General features: G+C 37.2%; 1 protein-coding gene across 2 annotated transcripts in view; it reads left to right on the top strand.

Annotated features, from left to right (window-relative positions):
- LOC105475261 (S-adenosylmethionine sensor upstream of mTORC1) overlaps positions 1-13762 on the top strand; it is a 119533-nt gene that overhangs the window by 25273 nt on the left and 80498 nt on the right. The window contains exon 3 of one of the 2 annotated variants that reach the window (XM_011730357.3): positions 10947-11117. The exons of the other annotated variant lie outside the window; for it this stretch is intronic. Coding sequence (XP_011728659.2) covers positions 10947-11117 — 171 coding nt within the window. The remainder of the gene's footprint in view (positions 1-10946; positions 11118-13762) is intronic. 2 annotated transcript variants of the gene reach the window in all.

A 13762-nucleotide genomic window follows, 5' to 3' on the forward strand; every position in this document is an offset into this window, starting at 1 on the left:
GTAAATGTCCCCTTCCCTTCTGTTATACAGCTATGCACTGCATAATGACATCTCTATCAGCAGTGGAAATATATATACTATATACAATGGTAGTTCCATTAGATTATAATATCATAATTTTACTATACCTTTTCTATGTTTAGATACACAAATACTTAACCATTGTGTTACAGTGGCCTACAGTATTCAGTATGGTAACATGCTGTAGACATGTAGTAAGCTATACCATCTATGAAGTATACCCTGGTGATTTCACGATAATGAAGTCACCTTAATGATGCATTTCTTGGAACATATCCCCATTGTTAAGCAACACATGACTATATTCTCACAGGCTATTGTGTGTGTGTGTGTGTATATATATGGATGATTTTCATTTTTTAGTGTTTTACATCCTACCATTTTATTGAATTTTCTTACTGTTTATATGAGTTTATGATTGATTCTCTCCGGTTGTCAAGGTATATCTTTTATGTCATCTATAAATACACAAAGTTTTATTTCTTCCTCTCTTACTCATTTGACTAAATCTTTTTCTCTTGTCTATTACATAGCTGTACTTTATTCATTTTGCAGTAATGTATGTGGTGTATCCTCATTAAGTTGCTGGCTTTTTGGCTTATATATCTATATATGCATACACATGTATTTCTAATATTAAGGAAGTGTTTACCAACTTGTATTTTATTGAGTGTTTATATTAGGAATGGGTGTTGGATTTTGTTGAATGACCTTTCAGGATCTATGGAGAAGAATAAATGTGTTTTCTTCTTAGATTTATGAATATAGTGAATTATATTAGTGGATTTTCTTATGTTGAACCATCTGTGCATTCCTGAAATACATATCACTTAGTCATGTTTAATTATGTTTGCTAAAATTTAATTTCATATTTTTATTGATATTTATAAGTGATATTGGTCTTTATTTTTGTAATCTTTATCAGATCAGATAAGTATCATTGTAATTTTGCTCCCTGAAAATGAATTTGGAAAAATGTTTTTGTTTCTATGGTTTGGAACAGTTTAAGTACTTTTGGGGTTGTCTCACATGCATCAGTGGAATTTTAATTTATAGAGGTGACTGAGGAAAACATGGAGTGATCAATGCCATTGAAATGATTATTTATTACTTATATTTCCTGAGAGAAGGGGACATACCACACTATGCAGGGCTACAAAGGAAGCACCAGATTTTGTCAGGAGTCAGAAGCAGGAGCTAAAGGAAACCCTAGACCAGAGCCATTATTGACCTTTTATGGAAAAGACAAGGCAGGGCAGAGTAAACGGTTTAGGATTGGCTAGATTGAGTAATTTCAGTAGGCTGTGGGGACTAGGGGCTGTCCGTTGTTGTCTGGTGTATGGTCTTGAGTTGATTTAATAGTGGGGAATTATTGGCTTGTGTGTAAAAGTTAGATAGTGGTTGGCTTGCATATGAGACATGTTTTCTGAAGTAAGTTTACCTCCTTAAGGAATTAGCTGGTCCTGAGAGGGCAGTCTCTCTCTGGATGTATAAGCACACCCTCCAACTCCCCTCCCAAAATATCAAAACATGAAAGATAAAGTAAAAAACATGATTAATACAGGGGTTATCTGGTTTTTGAAGGCTTATACTGGTGCTTTTTGGTTAGATTAACTCTGATAACTCTTTCATCTTTGGATTTTTGTTTTGTTTAAACTTTTTATTTCTACACATTCAAGTTTAAGAAATTTTCCTATTCTATATATTTGGTGTATTTTTCTAGAAAACAAGTTTCTCAAGTTGCGCACGTTTTTGTGTATTTGTTGGCACTCTCTTGTTCCTTTCTTTTGCTTTATTTTTCTAATCCTTTGAGTTCAATGTTTATTTCATTTAATTTTATTTTTTGTTTTGATATAAACATTAAAGCGTCTCAGTTTTCATCAGATTGCTATTTTAGTTGCATTCCTTAGCTTCTGACTTGTAGTGCTTTCATTAATTTTTTAAGATTTTTTTTATTTTATTAGTATTCGCCCTCTGACCCAAGTTACTTTTTAAAAAAATAGCAGATAGAATGGATTTCTTGTTTTTGGTTAATTCTAGTTTTATTGCATTGCAATTGTATAATTTTGTCTGTATTTTTTCATTATGGTTTTTACTGTGGTTTTCTTCGTGACTTAATACACGTATATGGTAATTTTTGTGACTATTCCATGTGTAGTTAAAAAGAAGCTGTTCTCTCTGAATGCAGAGTTATCTTCTAGCAATAAGGTAAACTTTATTATGTTTTTTAGGGCTTCTGTAACCTTTTCATTCTCTTGATTGAAAGTGGAATGTTCCCTGTTGTTGGTGTTTGTCTGTTTCTCCATACATCTCATGGAATTTCTTCTTTGTAAAGATGGCTGCTATGATAAGTGGTACATAACTATTTATAATAGTTATAACTTTACTCGGAATTGAAGTGAATTGAATGCCTTTAGCATTTTAAAATACCCCCCTTTTTTTTTTAGTGATTTTAATGCTTTTTATTCCCTACTTCTTCACCAACATTTCCTAATCATCTCATAGATGAAGTTCATCTTCCAGTAGATTCTTTTTTTTTTTTTTTGAGACGGAGTCTCGCTGTGTCGCCCAGGCTTGAGTGCAGTGGCCGGATCTCAGCTCACTGCAAGCTCCGCCTCCCGGGTTTACGCCATTCTCCTGCCTCAGCCTCCGGAGTAGCTGGGACTACAGGCGCCCGCCACCTCGCCCGGCTAGTTTTTTTGTATTTTTAGTAGAGACGGGGTTTCACCGTGTTAGCCAGGATGGTCTCGATCTCCTGACCTCGTGATCCGCCCGTCTCGGCCTCCCAAAGTGCTGGGATTACAGGCTTGAGCCACCGCGCCCGGCCTCCAGTAGATTCTTTAAAAACAACTTGGAATTATGATGTTCTCTGAGTTCACCCATCTTACAAACTGGTTTTGTATAATTTTGTTACAAGATATGTAGTTTGGATGGTTATAAAATCCTTGACTCACACTTTCTTTCCTTCAGCTTCTGAAAAAAATGTTACTCTACTTGGTCTTACTTTTTTATCTTGTTCCCCTTTCTCCTCTGGGTCCTTTTTCTCTCTTGCTCTCTGCTGAACCTTTTGAGAGTCAGTTACGGAAATTACCCGACTTTTCTTCCTGAATACTTCGATGTGTATCATGTAAGAATATTCTTCTTTGTAATCATAATACAACTATCACACTACAGAAATTTAATATTAATATAATGCTAACTAATAATGTAATCTGTAATCAGATTTCCCCAGTTTTCACAAGTATCCTTTATACCTGGATTTTTTTTTTTTTTTCAATCCAGGATCCCATCAGGGATAACTCATTGCACTTAGTTGTTAAACCTTTTTGGTCTTTAATCTAGAAAAATTCTTCATTTTTTTTCTTTTCTTTTTTGTCTTTTTATGTTACAATTTTTTTTTTTTTTTTTGAGACAGGTTCACTGTTGTTGCTCAGGCTGGAGTACAATGATGCAATCTTGGCTCACTGCAGCCTTTGCCTCCTGGGTTCAAGCAATTCTCCTGACTCAGCCTCCCGAGTAGCTGGGATTACAGGCACCCGCCACAACACCCGGCTAATTTTTATATTTTAGAAGAGGTGGGGTTTTACTATGTTGGTCAGATGGGTCTTGAACTCCTGACCTCAGGTGATCTGCCTGCCTCGGCCTCCCAAAGTGCTGGGATTACAGATGTGAGCCACCGTGCCTGGCTGATACGGCCATTTTTTAAAAGTCAGCATTTTGTAGGTTGCCTGTCAATTTGGATATGTGTAGTTTATTTGTGATTAGATATAAGTTAAGTGTATCATTAGCAAGTGTTTTGCATAGGTGATGTTGTGTCCCTCTCAGTGTAATACATCAGGAGATACATGATATATTTATCCCAAGGTTGTTTTGTTTTTCTCTTTTAAGTAGACTTTATTTTTTAGAGCGGTGGGTTTACAACATGATTGACCAGAAACCCACAATAAAATTGACCAGAAAGTACAGAAAGTTACCATATACAACCCACTCCATCCCAAACATGCATAGCCTCCCTGTCAACATCCAGCACTAGAGTGGTGATTGTTACAGTTTTTAAACTTACATTGATCAATCATTATCACCCAAAGTCCATAGTTTACCATAGGGTTCATTCTTGATGTTGTACATTCTGTGGTTTTTGAAAAACGTGTAATGACATGTATCTTCCATTATAGTATCATACAGAATAGTTTAACTGCTCTAAAAATCCTTTGTGCTGGCCTTTTCACCCCTGCGCAATCACCAAATTTTTTTTTTTTTTTTTTTGAGATGGAGTTTTGCTCTTGTTGCCCAGGCTGGAGTGCAATGGCACGATCTCAGCTCACCGCAACCTCCACCTCCTGGTTCAAGCAGTTTTCCTGCCCCACCCTCCCAAGTAGCTAGGATTACAAGCATGTGCCACCATGCCTGACTGATTTTGTATTTTTAGTAGACACGGGTTTCTCCATGTTGGTCAGGCTGGTCTCAAACTCCTAACCTCAGATGATCCACCTACCTCGGCCTCCCAAAGTGCTGGGATTACAGGCGTGAGCCACCACTCCCGGCCTGCAACCACCAATTTTTTTACTGACCTCATAGATTGCCTTTTCCAGAATGTCGTATAGTTGGAATCATAAAGTTTGTCGCTTTTTCTGATTGGCTTATTTTACTTAGTAATTAGCATGTAAGGTTCTTCTGTATCTTTTTATGGCTTGATAGCTCATTTCTTTATAGTGCTGAATAATACTCTGTTGTCTAGATGTATCACAGTTTATCCATCCACCTATGGAAGGACATCTTGGTTGCTTCCAAGCTTTGATAATTATGAATAAAGCTGCTGTAAAAAGTGTAACATTTTGCATTCTCATCAGCACTTGGTAAGCATTCTTGTTGCTTCCAATCTGTGTGTCGTCTTTGATGAGATGTCTGTTCAGGTCTTTTGCCTGGTGTTTAAATTTAATTGCTTTCTTACAGAGTTTTAAGAGTTATTTCTATATTTTGGATGACAGTTCTTTATTGTATATGTCAGCAGTCCTCAACGTTTTTGGCACTCGGGACTGGTTTTGTGGAAGACAATTTTTCCATCGACTGGAGTGGGGGCAGGTGGTTTTGGGGTGATTCAAGTGCATTACATTTATCATGCACTTTATTTCTATTATTACATTGTAATATATAATGAAATAATTGTACAACTCATCATAATGTAGAATCAGTGAGAGCCCTGAGCTTGTCTTCCTGCAATTAGATGGTCCCATCTGGGGGTTTTATGGGATACCGTGACAGATCATCAGGCCTTAGATTCTCCTAAGGAATGTGCAACCTAGATCCCTCACATGCACATTTCACAATAAGGGTTCGTGCTTCTATGAGAATCTAATGCTGTCACTGATCTGACAGGATACAGAGCTTAGGCAGTAATGTGAGTGATGGGGAACAGCTGTAAATACCTGCCATTCACCTCATGCTGTGCAGCCCAATCTGACAGGCCACGGACAAGTATTCGGGGTTGGGGACCCCTGATATATATGATTTGCAAATATTTTCTCAGTGTCCGTGGCTTCTCTTTTCATTCTCTTGACAATGTCTTTCACAAAGCAAAAAGTTTTAATTTAGTGACATTCAGCTTATCAATTTTTTCTTTTATGGATCATGCCTTTGGTGTCATGTCTAAAAAGTCATCACCATACCCAATGCCATATAGGTTTTCTCCTGTGTTACCTTTTAGAAAGTTTATAGTTTTGCATTTTGCATTTATGATGCATTTCAAGATAATTTTTGTGAAATGTATAAGGCCTATGTCTAGATTTACTTTTTTTCTTTTTTGCATGTGGATGTCTAGTTCTAGCATGACTTGTTGAAAAAATTTTTTCTCCATTGTATTGCCTTTGCTCCTTTTTCAAAGATCAGTTGACTATAGTTTTGTGGGTCTATGTTTGCACTCTCTAATTCTGTTCCATTGATGTATTTGTCTTTTCTTTCACCATTGTCACACTGTCTTGATTACTGTAGCTTTATAGTAAGTCTTCAAGTTGGTAATGTTAGTCCTTCAGTTTGTTTTTCTCTGTCAGTATTGTGTTGCCTATATTGATTTTAGGTACGATGGAATATTATTCACAACTTTACTGATTCATAAGGTACACAGATATTTGACTGAACATTATTTCTGGGTGTATCTGCGAGTATGTTTCCAAATGAGATTGACATTTGAATCTGTAGACTGAGTAAAGCAGATTGCCCTCTCTGTTGTGAGTGAGTAGGCCTTTTTTGAGGCCTTCCCTCTAGCTGGGACCTATACCATTGACACTTCGGTTCTTAGGCCTTTGAACTTAGACTACAACTTATAAAATGGTTCTCAAGCCTTTTTGGACTTGGACCAGAACTTATAAAATAGTTCTCAAGCCTTTGGACTTGGATTGGAACTATACCATGAGCTTTCCTGGTTTTACACCTTAGGCATAGCAGATTGTGGGACATTTCAGTCTGCATAATCACAGGAGCCAATTCCTTATTACAAATCTCTTTTTAGATATCTATTTATATGTATATATATGTACAGATATAATAAATTTATCCTATTGGGTTTTTTCCTCTGAATATATGAATAGTTTATGCACTACAATTACAGTATTGAGTATTCTGAATTTAACTATGTATGTACCTTTACCAGTGAGTTTTATATTATACTTTCAGATGATTTCTTATTGTGTGTTAGCATCCTTTTCTTTCAAGTTGAAAAATTCTCCTTAGCATTTCTGGTAAGGTAGATCTGGTATGAAGTCTTTCATCTTTTGTTTGTCTACATATTTCTCCTTTGTGTTTGAAGAATAGCTTTGCTGGGTATAGTATTCTTAGTTGAAAATTGTTTCCTTTTTTTTTTTTTCCTTCATATTCATTGAATATGTCATCTCATTCCTCTTGGCCTGTAAGGTTTCTACTGAGAAGTGTGCTGCCAGGATGTATTGGAGCTCCTTCATTTGTTACCTGTTTCTTTTCTCTTATTGCTTTTAGGATCCTTTCTTTGTCCTTAACCTGTAAGAGTTTGATTTTATGCCTTGAAGGTAGTCTTATTTGGGTTGAATCTGCTTGATGTTCTTTGATGTTATAACTGCATATTTGTATCTTTCTCTAGGTTTGGAAAACTGTTTTTATTTCTTTGAATAAACTTTCTACCCCAATGTCTTTCTGTATTTCCCCTTTAAGGCCAATAACTCTTAGAATTGCCCTTTTGAGGCTGTTTTCCAGACTTTTAAGCGTACTTCATTCATTTTCACTCCTTTTTTCTTTTTCTCCCGAGTCTGTATTTTGAAATAGCCTATCTTTGAGCTAATTCTTTCTTCTGCTTGATCAATTCTGTTTACATAGTAATACATATTTTTGTTCATTAATTGAATATTTCAGCTTCGATATTTCTGTAGGATTCTTTAAATTATTTTAATCTCTTTGTTAAATTTCCCTGAAAGATTTATGAATTCCTTCTCTGTTTTTTTGAAGTTTGTTGAGATTCCTCAAAAAGCTGTTTGGAATTCCCTGGGAAGTCGTATATCTGTACTACTCCAGGATTGGTCACTGGTGCCTCATTTAGTCTCTTTGGTGAGGTCATCTTCTCCTGACTGTTCTTGATGCTTGTGGATGTTTTTCAGTGTCTGGGCATAGAAGAGTTAGATACTTCTTCCAGTCTTTGTAGTCTGGACTTGTTAGTATCCATCATTTTTCACAGGGCCTTCTAAGCTTTCAGAGTTAAAGTAATATCTAAGCCTGTGGTCACTGTAACCATTTCAGCCCTAGAGGGCACTCTAAGCCCAGGTATGCCGCAACTTCTGCACATTCCTGAATTCCCAGTCCTAATGGACTTAAAGGGAGAAGTTGCTGGGTTCCCAGGCAAAATCCCTCTTCTTCCCCCAAGTGGAATGAGTGTCTCTTTATGCTGGGCTGGCCGGAGTTGGGGAAGAGGTGACACAGACAATCTTGTGGCCACCATAGCTAGCCTCATGCTGGGTCATTTTTGAACTGCCATTGATGTTTACTGAAGGCCCAAGGCCACTTTAGTCAGCAGGTGATTAATCCTGTGGGGACTTGGGTCCATCCCCCCCAGGGCAGAGGATTCCCTTCTGTCGCAGGGTGGGTCTAGACGTGCCATGTGGGAACAAGAGCCTGGAATCGGGGGCCTTAGGATTCTGACTGGTGCTTTGTTTTACTGTGGCTGGGCTGGTGTCTGGATTGCAAGGCAAAGTCTCCTATACCCTTCCTCTCCTTCCCCCAAGTGGAAGAAGTCTCTACTCTGCACTGCCTAGAGTTGGGGGAGGGGTGATGCAGGCATTCCCATGGCCACCACAGCTGGTGTCACACTTGGTTGTAGTACCCTGGGCCCACAGCCTCTGCTGAGGCCAGCACAGCACTGAGGCTTACCCAAAGAGTACAGTTGCTATGGTCTGGCTGCCACTGACATTTATTGGGAGCCCAAGGCCACTTTATTCAGCCAGTAGTGAAGCCGACTAGGACTCAGATTTCTCCCACTAGGGCAGCAGATATCTCTCTGTCTGTTCAAGGATGGTCTAAATGCCCCCTGTGGGCACCAATAGATTTCTGTCCAGTGCTGTGTTCCACTGTGACAGGGCAATGTGGAGTTCCAGTGCAAAGTCCCACAATTTCACTCTCCCTCCCCAAAGCACAAAGATTATCTCTCTGGGGTGTGCTGCCTGGGCTTGGGAGAGGGATGGTATAGACAGTTCAAGACTGTCCTTCCTACCTTCTTCAATGCATCTTTTCTTGTTAGGCTAAAACCAGGTACTGTGATCTCTTAACTGATTTAGTTCTTATGAAGGTGCTTTTTTGTGTGAATAGTTACTCAGTTTGATATTCTTGCAGGTCTAGGTGGTGATTGCTGGAAGATTCTGTTTGGCCACCTTTTCATACATTTCTCTGTTTTATGCAGTCCTCATCTAACTCTGTACTTTGAGTGGCCTCCAAAGCCAATTCAGTCTCAGATTTTTATTTTTTCAATAACAGGTAAAATGAAGTGTTATTTTTTGTTTCCTTGTTTTGCCATAGGTATGAACGGTAAGTGCTTTTATTTGCTCTCTTTATTGATCTATATTTTTTTGAGGGTATATGGAGATATTGGAATTTAAATGGTTGTCATTATTCTATGAGAACCTAGAATTTTAGCCCTTTAAGTATTTTACTGCCAAATTTCTTAGTAGCTGTTAGGTTAGACCACATAAAATTGCAATTTTTGTAGCTCAAGAAATTTTGAATATCACCAGTTTTATATGGTTCTACCTGATAGAAACATAAGCTTTTTAGTATAATTTCAAGTTCATAAAGTCTACATTTTTATCAACTTTACTGAGGTATAATTTATATACAATAAAATGCATACATCTAGTGTACAGTTTAGTGGGTATTTACAGTTGTTTACACTTATGTAACCACCACCACTGTCAAGATATAGAACATTTTTCTCCAGAAAGCTCGCTTGTACCCCTTTGCACTCATCCCCACACCCTACCCCAGGCAGCCTCTAAACTGCTCTCTGTCATTAGATTAGATTTGTAAAGACCACATTTTAAAACTGACCTATGGATCTTGTGTGATTTGAAGCTTGCACACCTTGACTCTCCATCCTCTCTATATGTCCACTAGGCTCAGGGGTTTTTCTTTTGAGAATAGGTCCACTCATCTTCTGCCTAGTACTTTAAACTTCATGTACCTTGAACTAAGGTACATCTCTGAAGATTCATTCTGCTTTTCTCTTTCATGTCTTTGCTTATTGCTGTCCTTTCTGCCTAGAAAGTTTCCACTCAACTTCACTTTCCTGGCTTATTCCTACTTACCTTTCTAAAATCAATTTATATTGCTGATTTTAGGTTGGGTTAGGTACTTCATTTATAGAAATAACTATCTTTGTTTATCTGTTAATCTCTATCAATCATGTTTTTTATTATTATATATAATAATTATTTGTGTCCTTTACTGAGGTAACAGTAGCTTCTTGAGGTTAAGAATTATGCCTTCTGCAATTTGGCCATCATGCACCTCTACACATGATACGTACTTAATAAATGTTTAATTCATGCTTAATAAGTTTCAACTTCTGCATATAGAGTTAAAACTAAATCTACATAGTATAAGTTAAAGAAGTCTTACGTAATAGGAACTAAGAAAAACTGAAGTTGAACTAATGGGTTCCTGTAAGCGTGAAGGAGAAATGGGCATAGTTCCCTTGGACTATAGTTGCACTTGCTGAAACCAGTTTTGCGTGAATTCTTTGCTCTTCAATTCTTCTTTTGCCATATATTTTTGGAACTTCACCAAACAATGTCTGTGGAGAATGATAAAGTAGCTTTGTATAAAGTGTGAGCTATATGTAGTAAATTAAGTACAAATAAGAAGAAAAACAAGCTCTCTCTCTCTATATATATACACAAATATACACAAATATATATACAGATATATACACAAACATACACACACACACACACACGCACACACACACACTCATCCTGACTTTGTTATCATAAACCAAGAGGGACCTCAAGAACAGCTGTTGGGTTATCTGTCTACTACTAGCAAAGCCAGCTCGAAATTAACTGTGACTACTATTCCTTCTGGATGTTGTCACTGCATAGTACACTTATGTAAGCTTTGCTGGAGGAAGTTTTAGTCAAGAGAGAAGTTCAGTGAAACATGTACAGGCACATCTGTAATCCTGAAAAAAACGTATTTTTTATTTACTAAACATAATTTGTGATCATTCTTTATTGTGTAGTAATTTTTAAAATTTTGAAAGTGCTACAAGGTGCTCAAACTTATCTCAGTTTGACATTTTCAAAGCAGAAATCTTAAATTTGAAAGTTTCCCATCTTGATTAATAAAAGCCAGTTTTTTCTGTTTTATTTTATAGTCATACACAGTATGTTAAAATACAGCCTTATTTTTATTTGTAGTGTATGCAGAGAATATTTCCAAAATGGTGGGAAGAGAAAAGCACTTGAGAAAGATGAAAAAAGAGCTGTACTTGCCACTAAGACCACTCCAGCCTTAAATATGCATGAGTCTTCTAAACTTGAAGGTCATTTAACCAACCTCAGCTTTACAAACCCTGAATTTATAACTGAGTAAGTATACTTTCTCTACTTTGATTATCCTGGATAACTATTAATGTAAAATAATGCAGTGGTTCATACTAAACAATGAGCAGTTTACTTGCTTTTCCAGTAGTTACATAATAGGCTGAGAAATGCAGTTAGGTAATATTATTAAATTAAAAACTAGCATAAAATTGTAAGAGCTATCTGGAAAACTAGTGGTTCTGTAGCATGTGTTGTTCTAACTGGAAAATGAAAAAGAATAGTTCCATAAATATGATTATATAATTATATATTATGTTATATAATTATATATATTACATATATGTTATGGCTATATGTGTATATATAACAATTGTTATAATAGTATTATAGTTATAATGTGCAGTGTAATATATAATTATATAACAATATGTAATTCTTATGTAATTATCAAAACAAAGAATCAAAACAGAAAAATCCAATTAAACCATTTAAAGTGGCTATCCACTAAGAATTTACGAATAAGGAAAAATAATGGAAGGTTATTAATAAAACCAGTTGCCATTGTTTTATTGTTGATAAGCAAATCTGCCTGCTAGTAAGATTATATGCATATAGGCACAAATTTTGTAAGTACATGACTATTATAATACAATTAATTATTAGTACAGGCATACCTCATTTATTGTGCTTTGCTTTATTGTACTTCGCAGATACTACATTTTTTACAAATTGAAAGTTTGTGGCAACCCTGAGTCAAGCAAGTCCTTTGGCACCATTTTCCCAATAGCATATACTCACTGTGGCTCTGTGATATGATTTAACTGTGTCCCTACCCAAATCTCATCTTGAGTTGTAGGTCCAATAATCTCATGTGTTGTGGGAGGGACCTCGTGGGAAATAATTGAATCATGGGAATGGTCTCCCCCATACTGTTCCTGTGGTAGTGAATAAGGCTCATGAGATCTGATGGTTTTATAAGGGGTTTCCCCTTTTGCTTGGCTCTCGTTCTCTCTTGCCTGCTACCATGTAAGATGTGCCTTTCTCCTTCCACCATGATTGTGAGGCCTCCCCAGCAACATGGAGCTATGAGTCCATTAAACCTCTTTTTCTTTATAAATTACCCAGGCTCAGGGATGTCTTTATCAGCAGCATGAAAATGCACTAATACACTGTCACATTTTGGTAATTCTCACAATATTTCAAACTTTTTCATTATTATGATGTCTGTTTTGGTGATCTGTGATCAGTGATCTTTGATGTTACTGTTGAGATTGTTTAGGGGCACCATGTAGGACAGTGAACTTATCATCCATATAAGACAGTGAACTTATTCAATAAATGTCATATGTGTTCTAACTGCTCCATGGATCTACTGTTCCCCAGTCTCTCTCCCCTCTCCTCTCTCCCTACTCCTCCTCCTCCCCCTCCCGCCCTTCCCTCTCTCTTCCCCCTCACCCCCAGGCCTCTCTATTCCATAAGACACTAGGGAAATTTGGCCAGTTAATAAACCTACAATGACTTTCAAGTATTCAAGTAAAAAGAGGCACATGTCTCTGACTCTAAATCAAAAGCTAGAAGTAATTAAACTTAGGTAGGCATGTCAAAAGTTGATATAGGCTGAAAGCTAGGCCTTTTCTGCCAAAGAGTTAACCGAGTTGTGAATTCAAAGAAAAAGTCATTTTCTTTTATTTATTTTATTTTATGTTATGTTATGTTATTTTTTTATTTTATTTTATTTTATTTGAGACAGAGTCTTGCTCTGTCGCCCAGGCTGGAGTGCAGTAGCGCGATCTTGGCTAACCGCAAGCTCTGCCTTCCGGGTTCATGCCATTCTCCTGCCTCAGCCTCCCAAGTAGCTGGGACTACAGATGCTCGCCACCACGCCCAGCCAATTTTTGTATTTTTAGTAGAGACGGGGTTTCACCATGTTGGCCAGGATGGTCTGTATCTCTTGACCTCGTGATCTGCCTGCCTCGGCCTCCCAAAGTGAAGGAAAAGTTATTTTTAAAATTAGAAGTGCTATTCAGTGAACATGGAAATGAGAAGAAAGTAAAACAACTTTATTGCTGATGTGGAGAAAGTTTGAGTGGTCTGGATACAAGATGAAACCAACCACAGCATTTCCTTAAGCCAATGCCTAATCCAGAGCAAGAGTCTAATTCTCTTCAATTCTTTGAAGGCTAAGAGAGGTGAGGAAGCTTCAGAAGAAAGTTTGAAGCTAGCAGAGGTTGGTTCATGAGGTCTAAGAAGCCATCTCCATGACATAAAGTGCAAGGTGAAGCAGCAAGTGGTGATTTAGAAGCTGCAGCAAGTTATCCAGAAGATCTACCAAAGACCATTCATGGAGGTGGCTATAGTAAACAACTGATTTTTAATGTAGATTTAAAAGCCTTCTATTGGAAGAAGAAGATACCTTTTAGGACTTTCTTGGCTAGAGATCAGAAGTCAATACCTGACTTCAGAGCTTCAAAGGACAGGCAGCCTTTCTTGTTAGGGGCTAATGCAGCGGGTGACTTTACATTGAAGCCAGTGTTCATTTACCATTTGGAAATCCTAGGACCCTTAAGAATTATGCTGAAGCTACTCTGCCTGTGCTCTGTAAATGGAACAAAGCCTAGATGACAGCACATCTGTTTAAAGAACAGTTTACTGAATATTTAAAGCCTACTGTTGAGACCTGCTGCTCAGAA

The sequence above is a fragment of the Macaca nemestrina genome, chromosome 4 (assembly GCF_043159975.1).
Source record: "Macaca nemestrina isolate mMacNem1 chromosome 4, mMacNem.hap1, whole genome shotgun sequence".
Taxonomy (NCBI): Eukaryota; Metazoa; Chordata; class Mammalia; order Primates; family Cercopithecidae; genus Macaca; species Macaca nemestrina.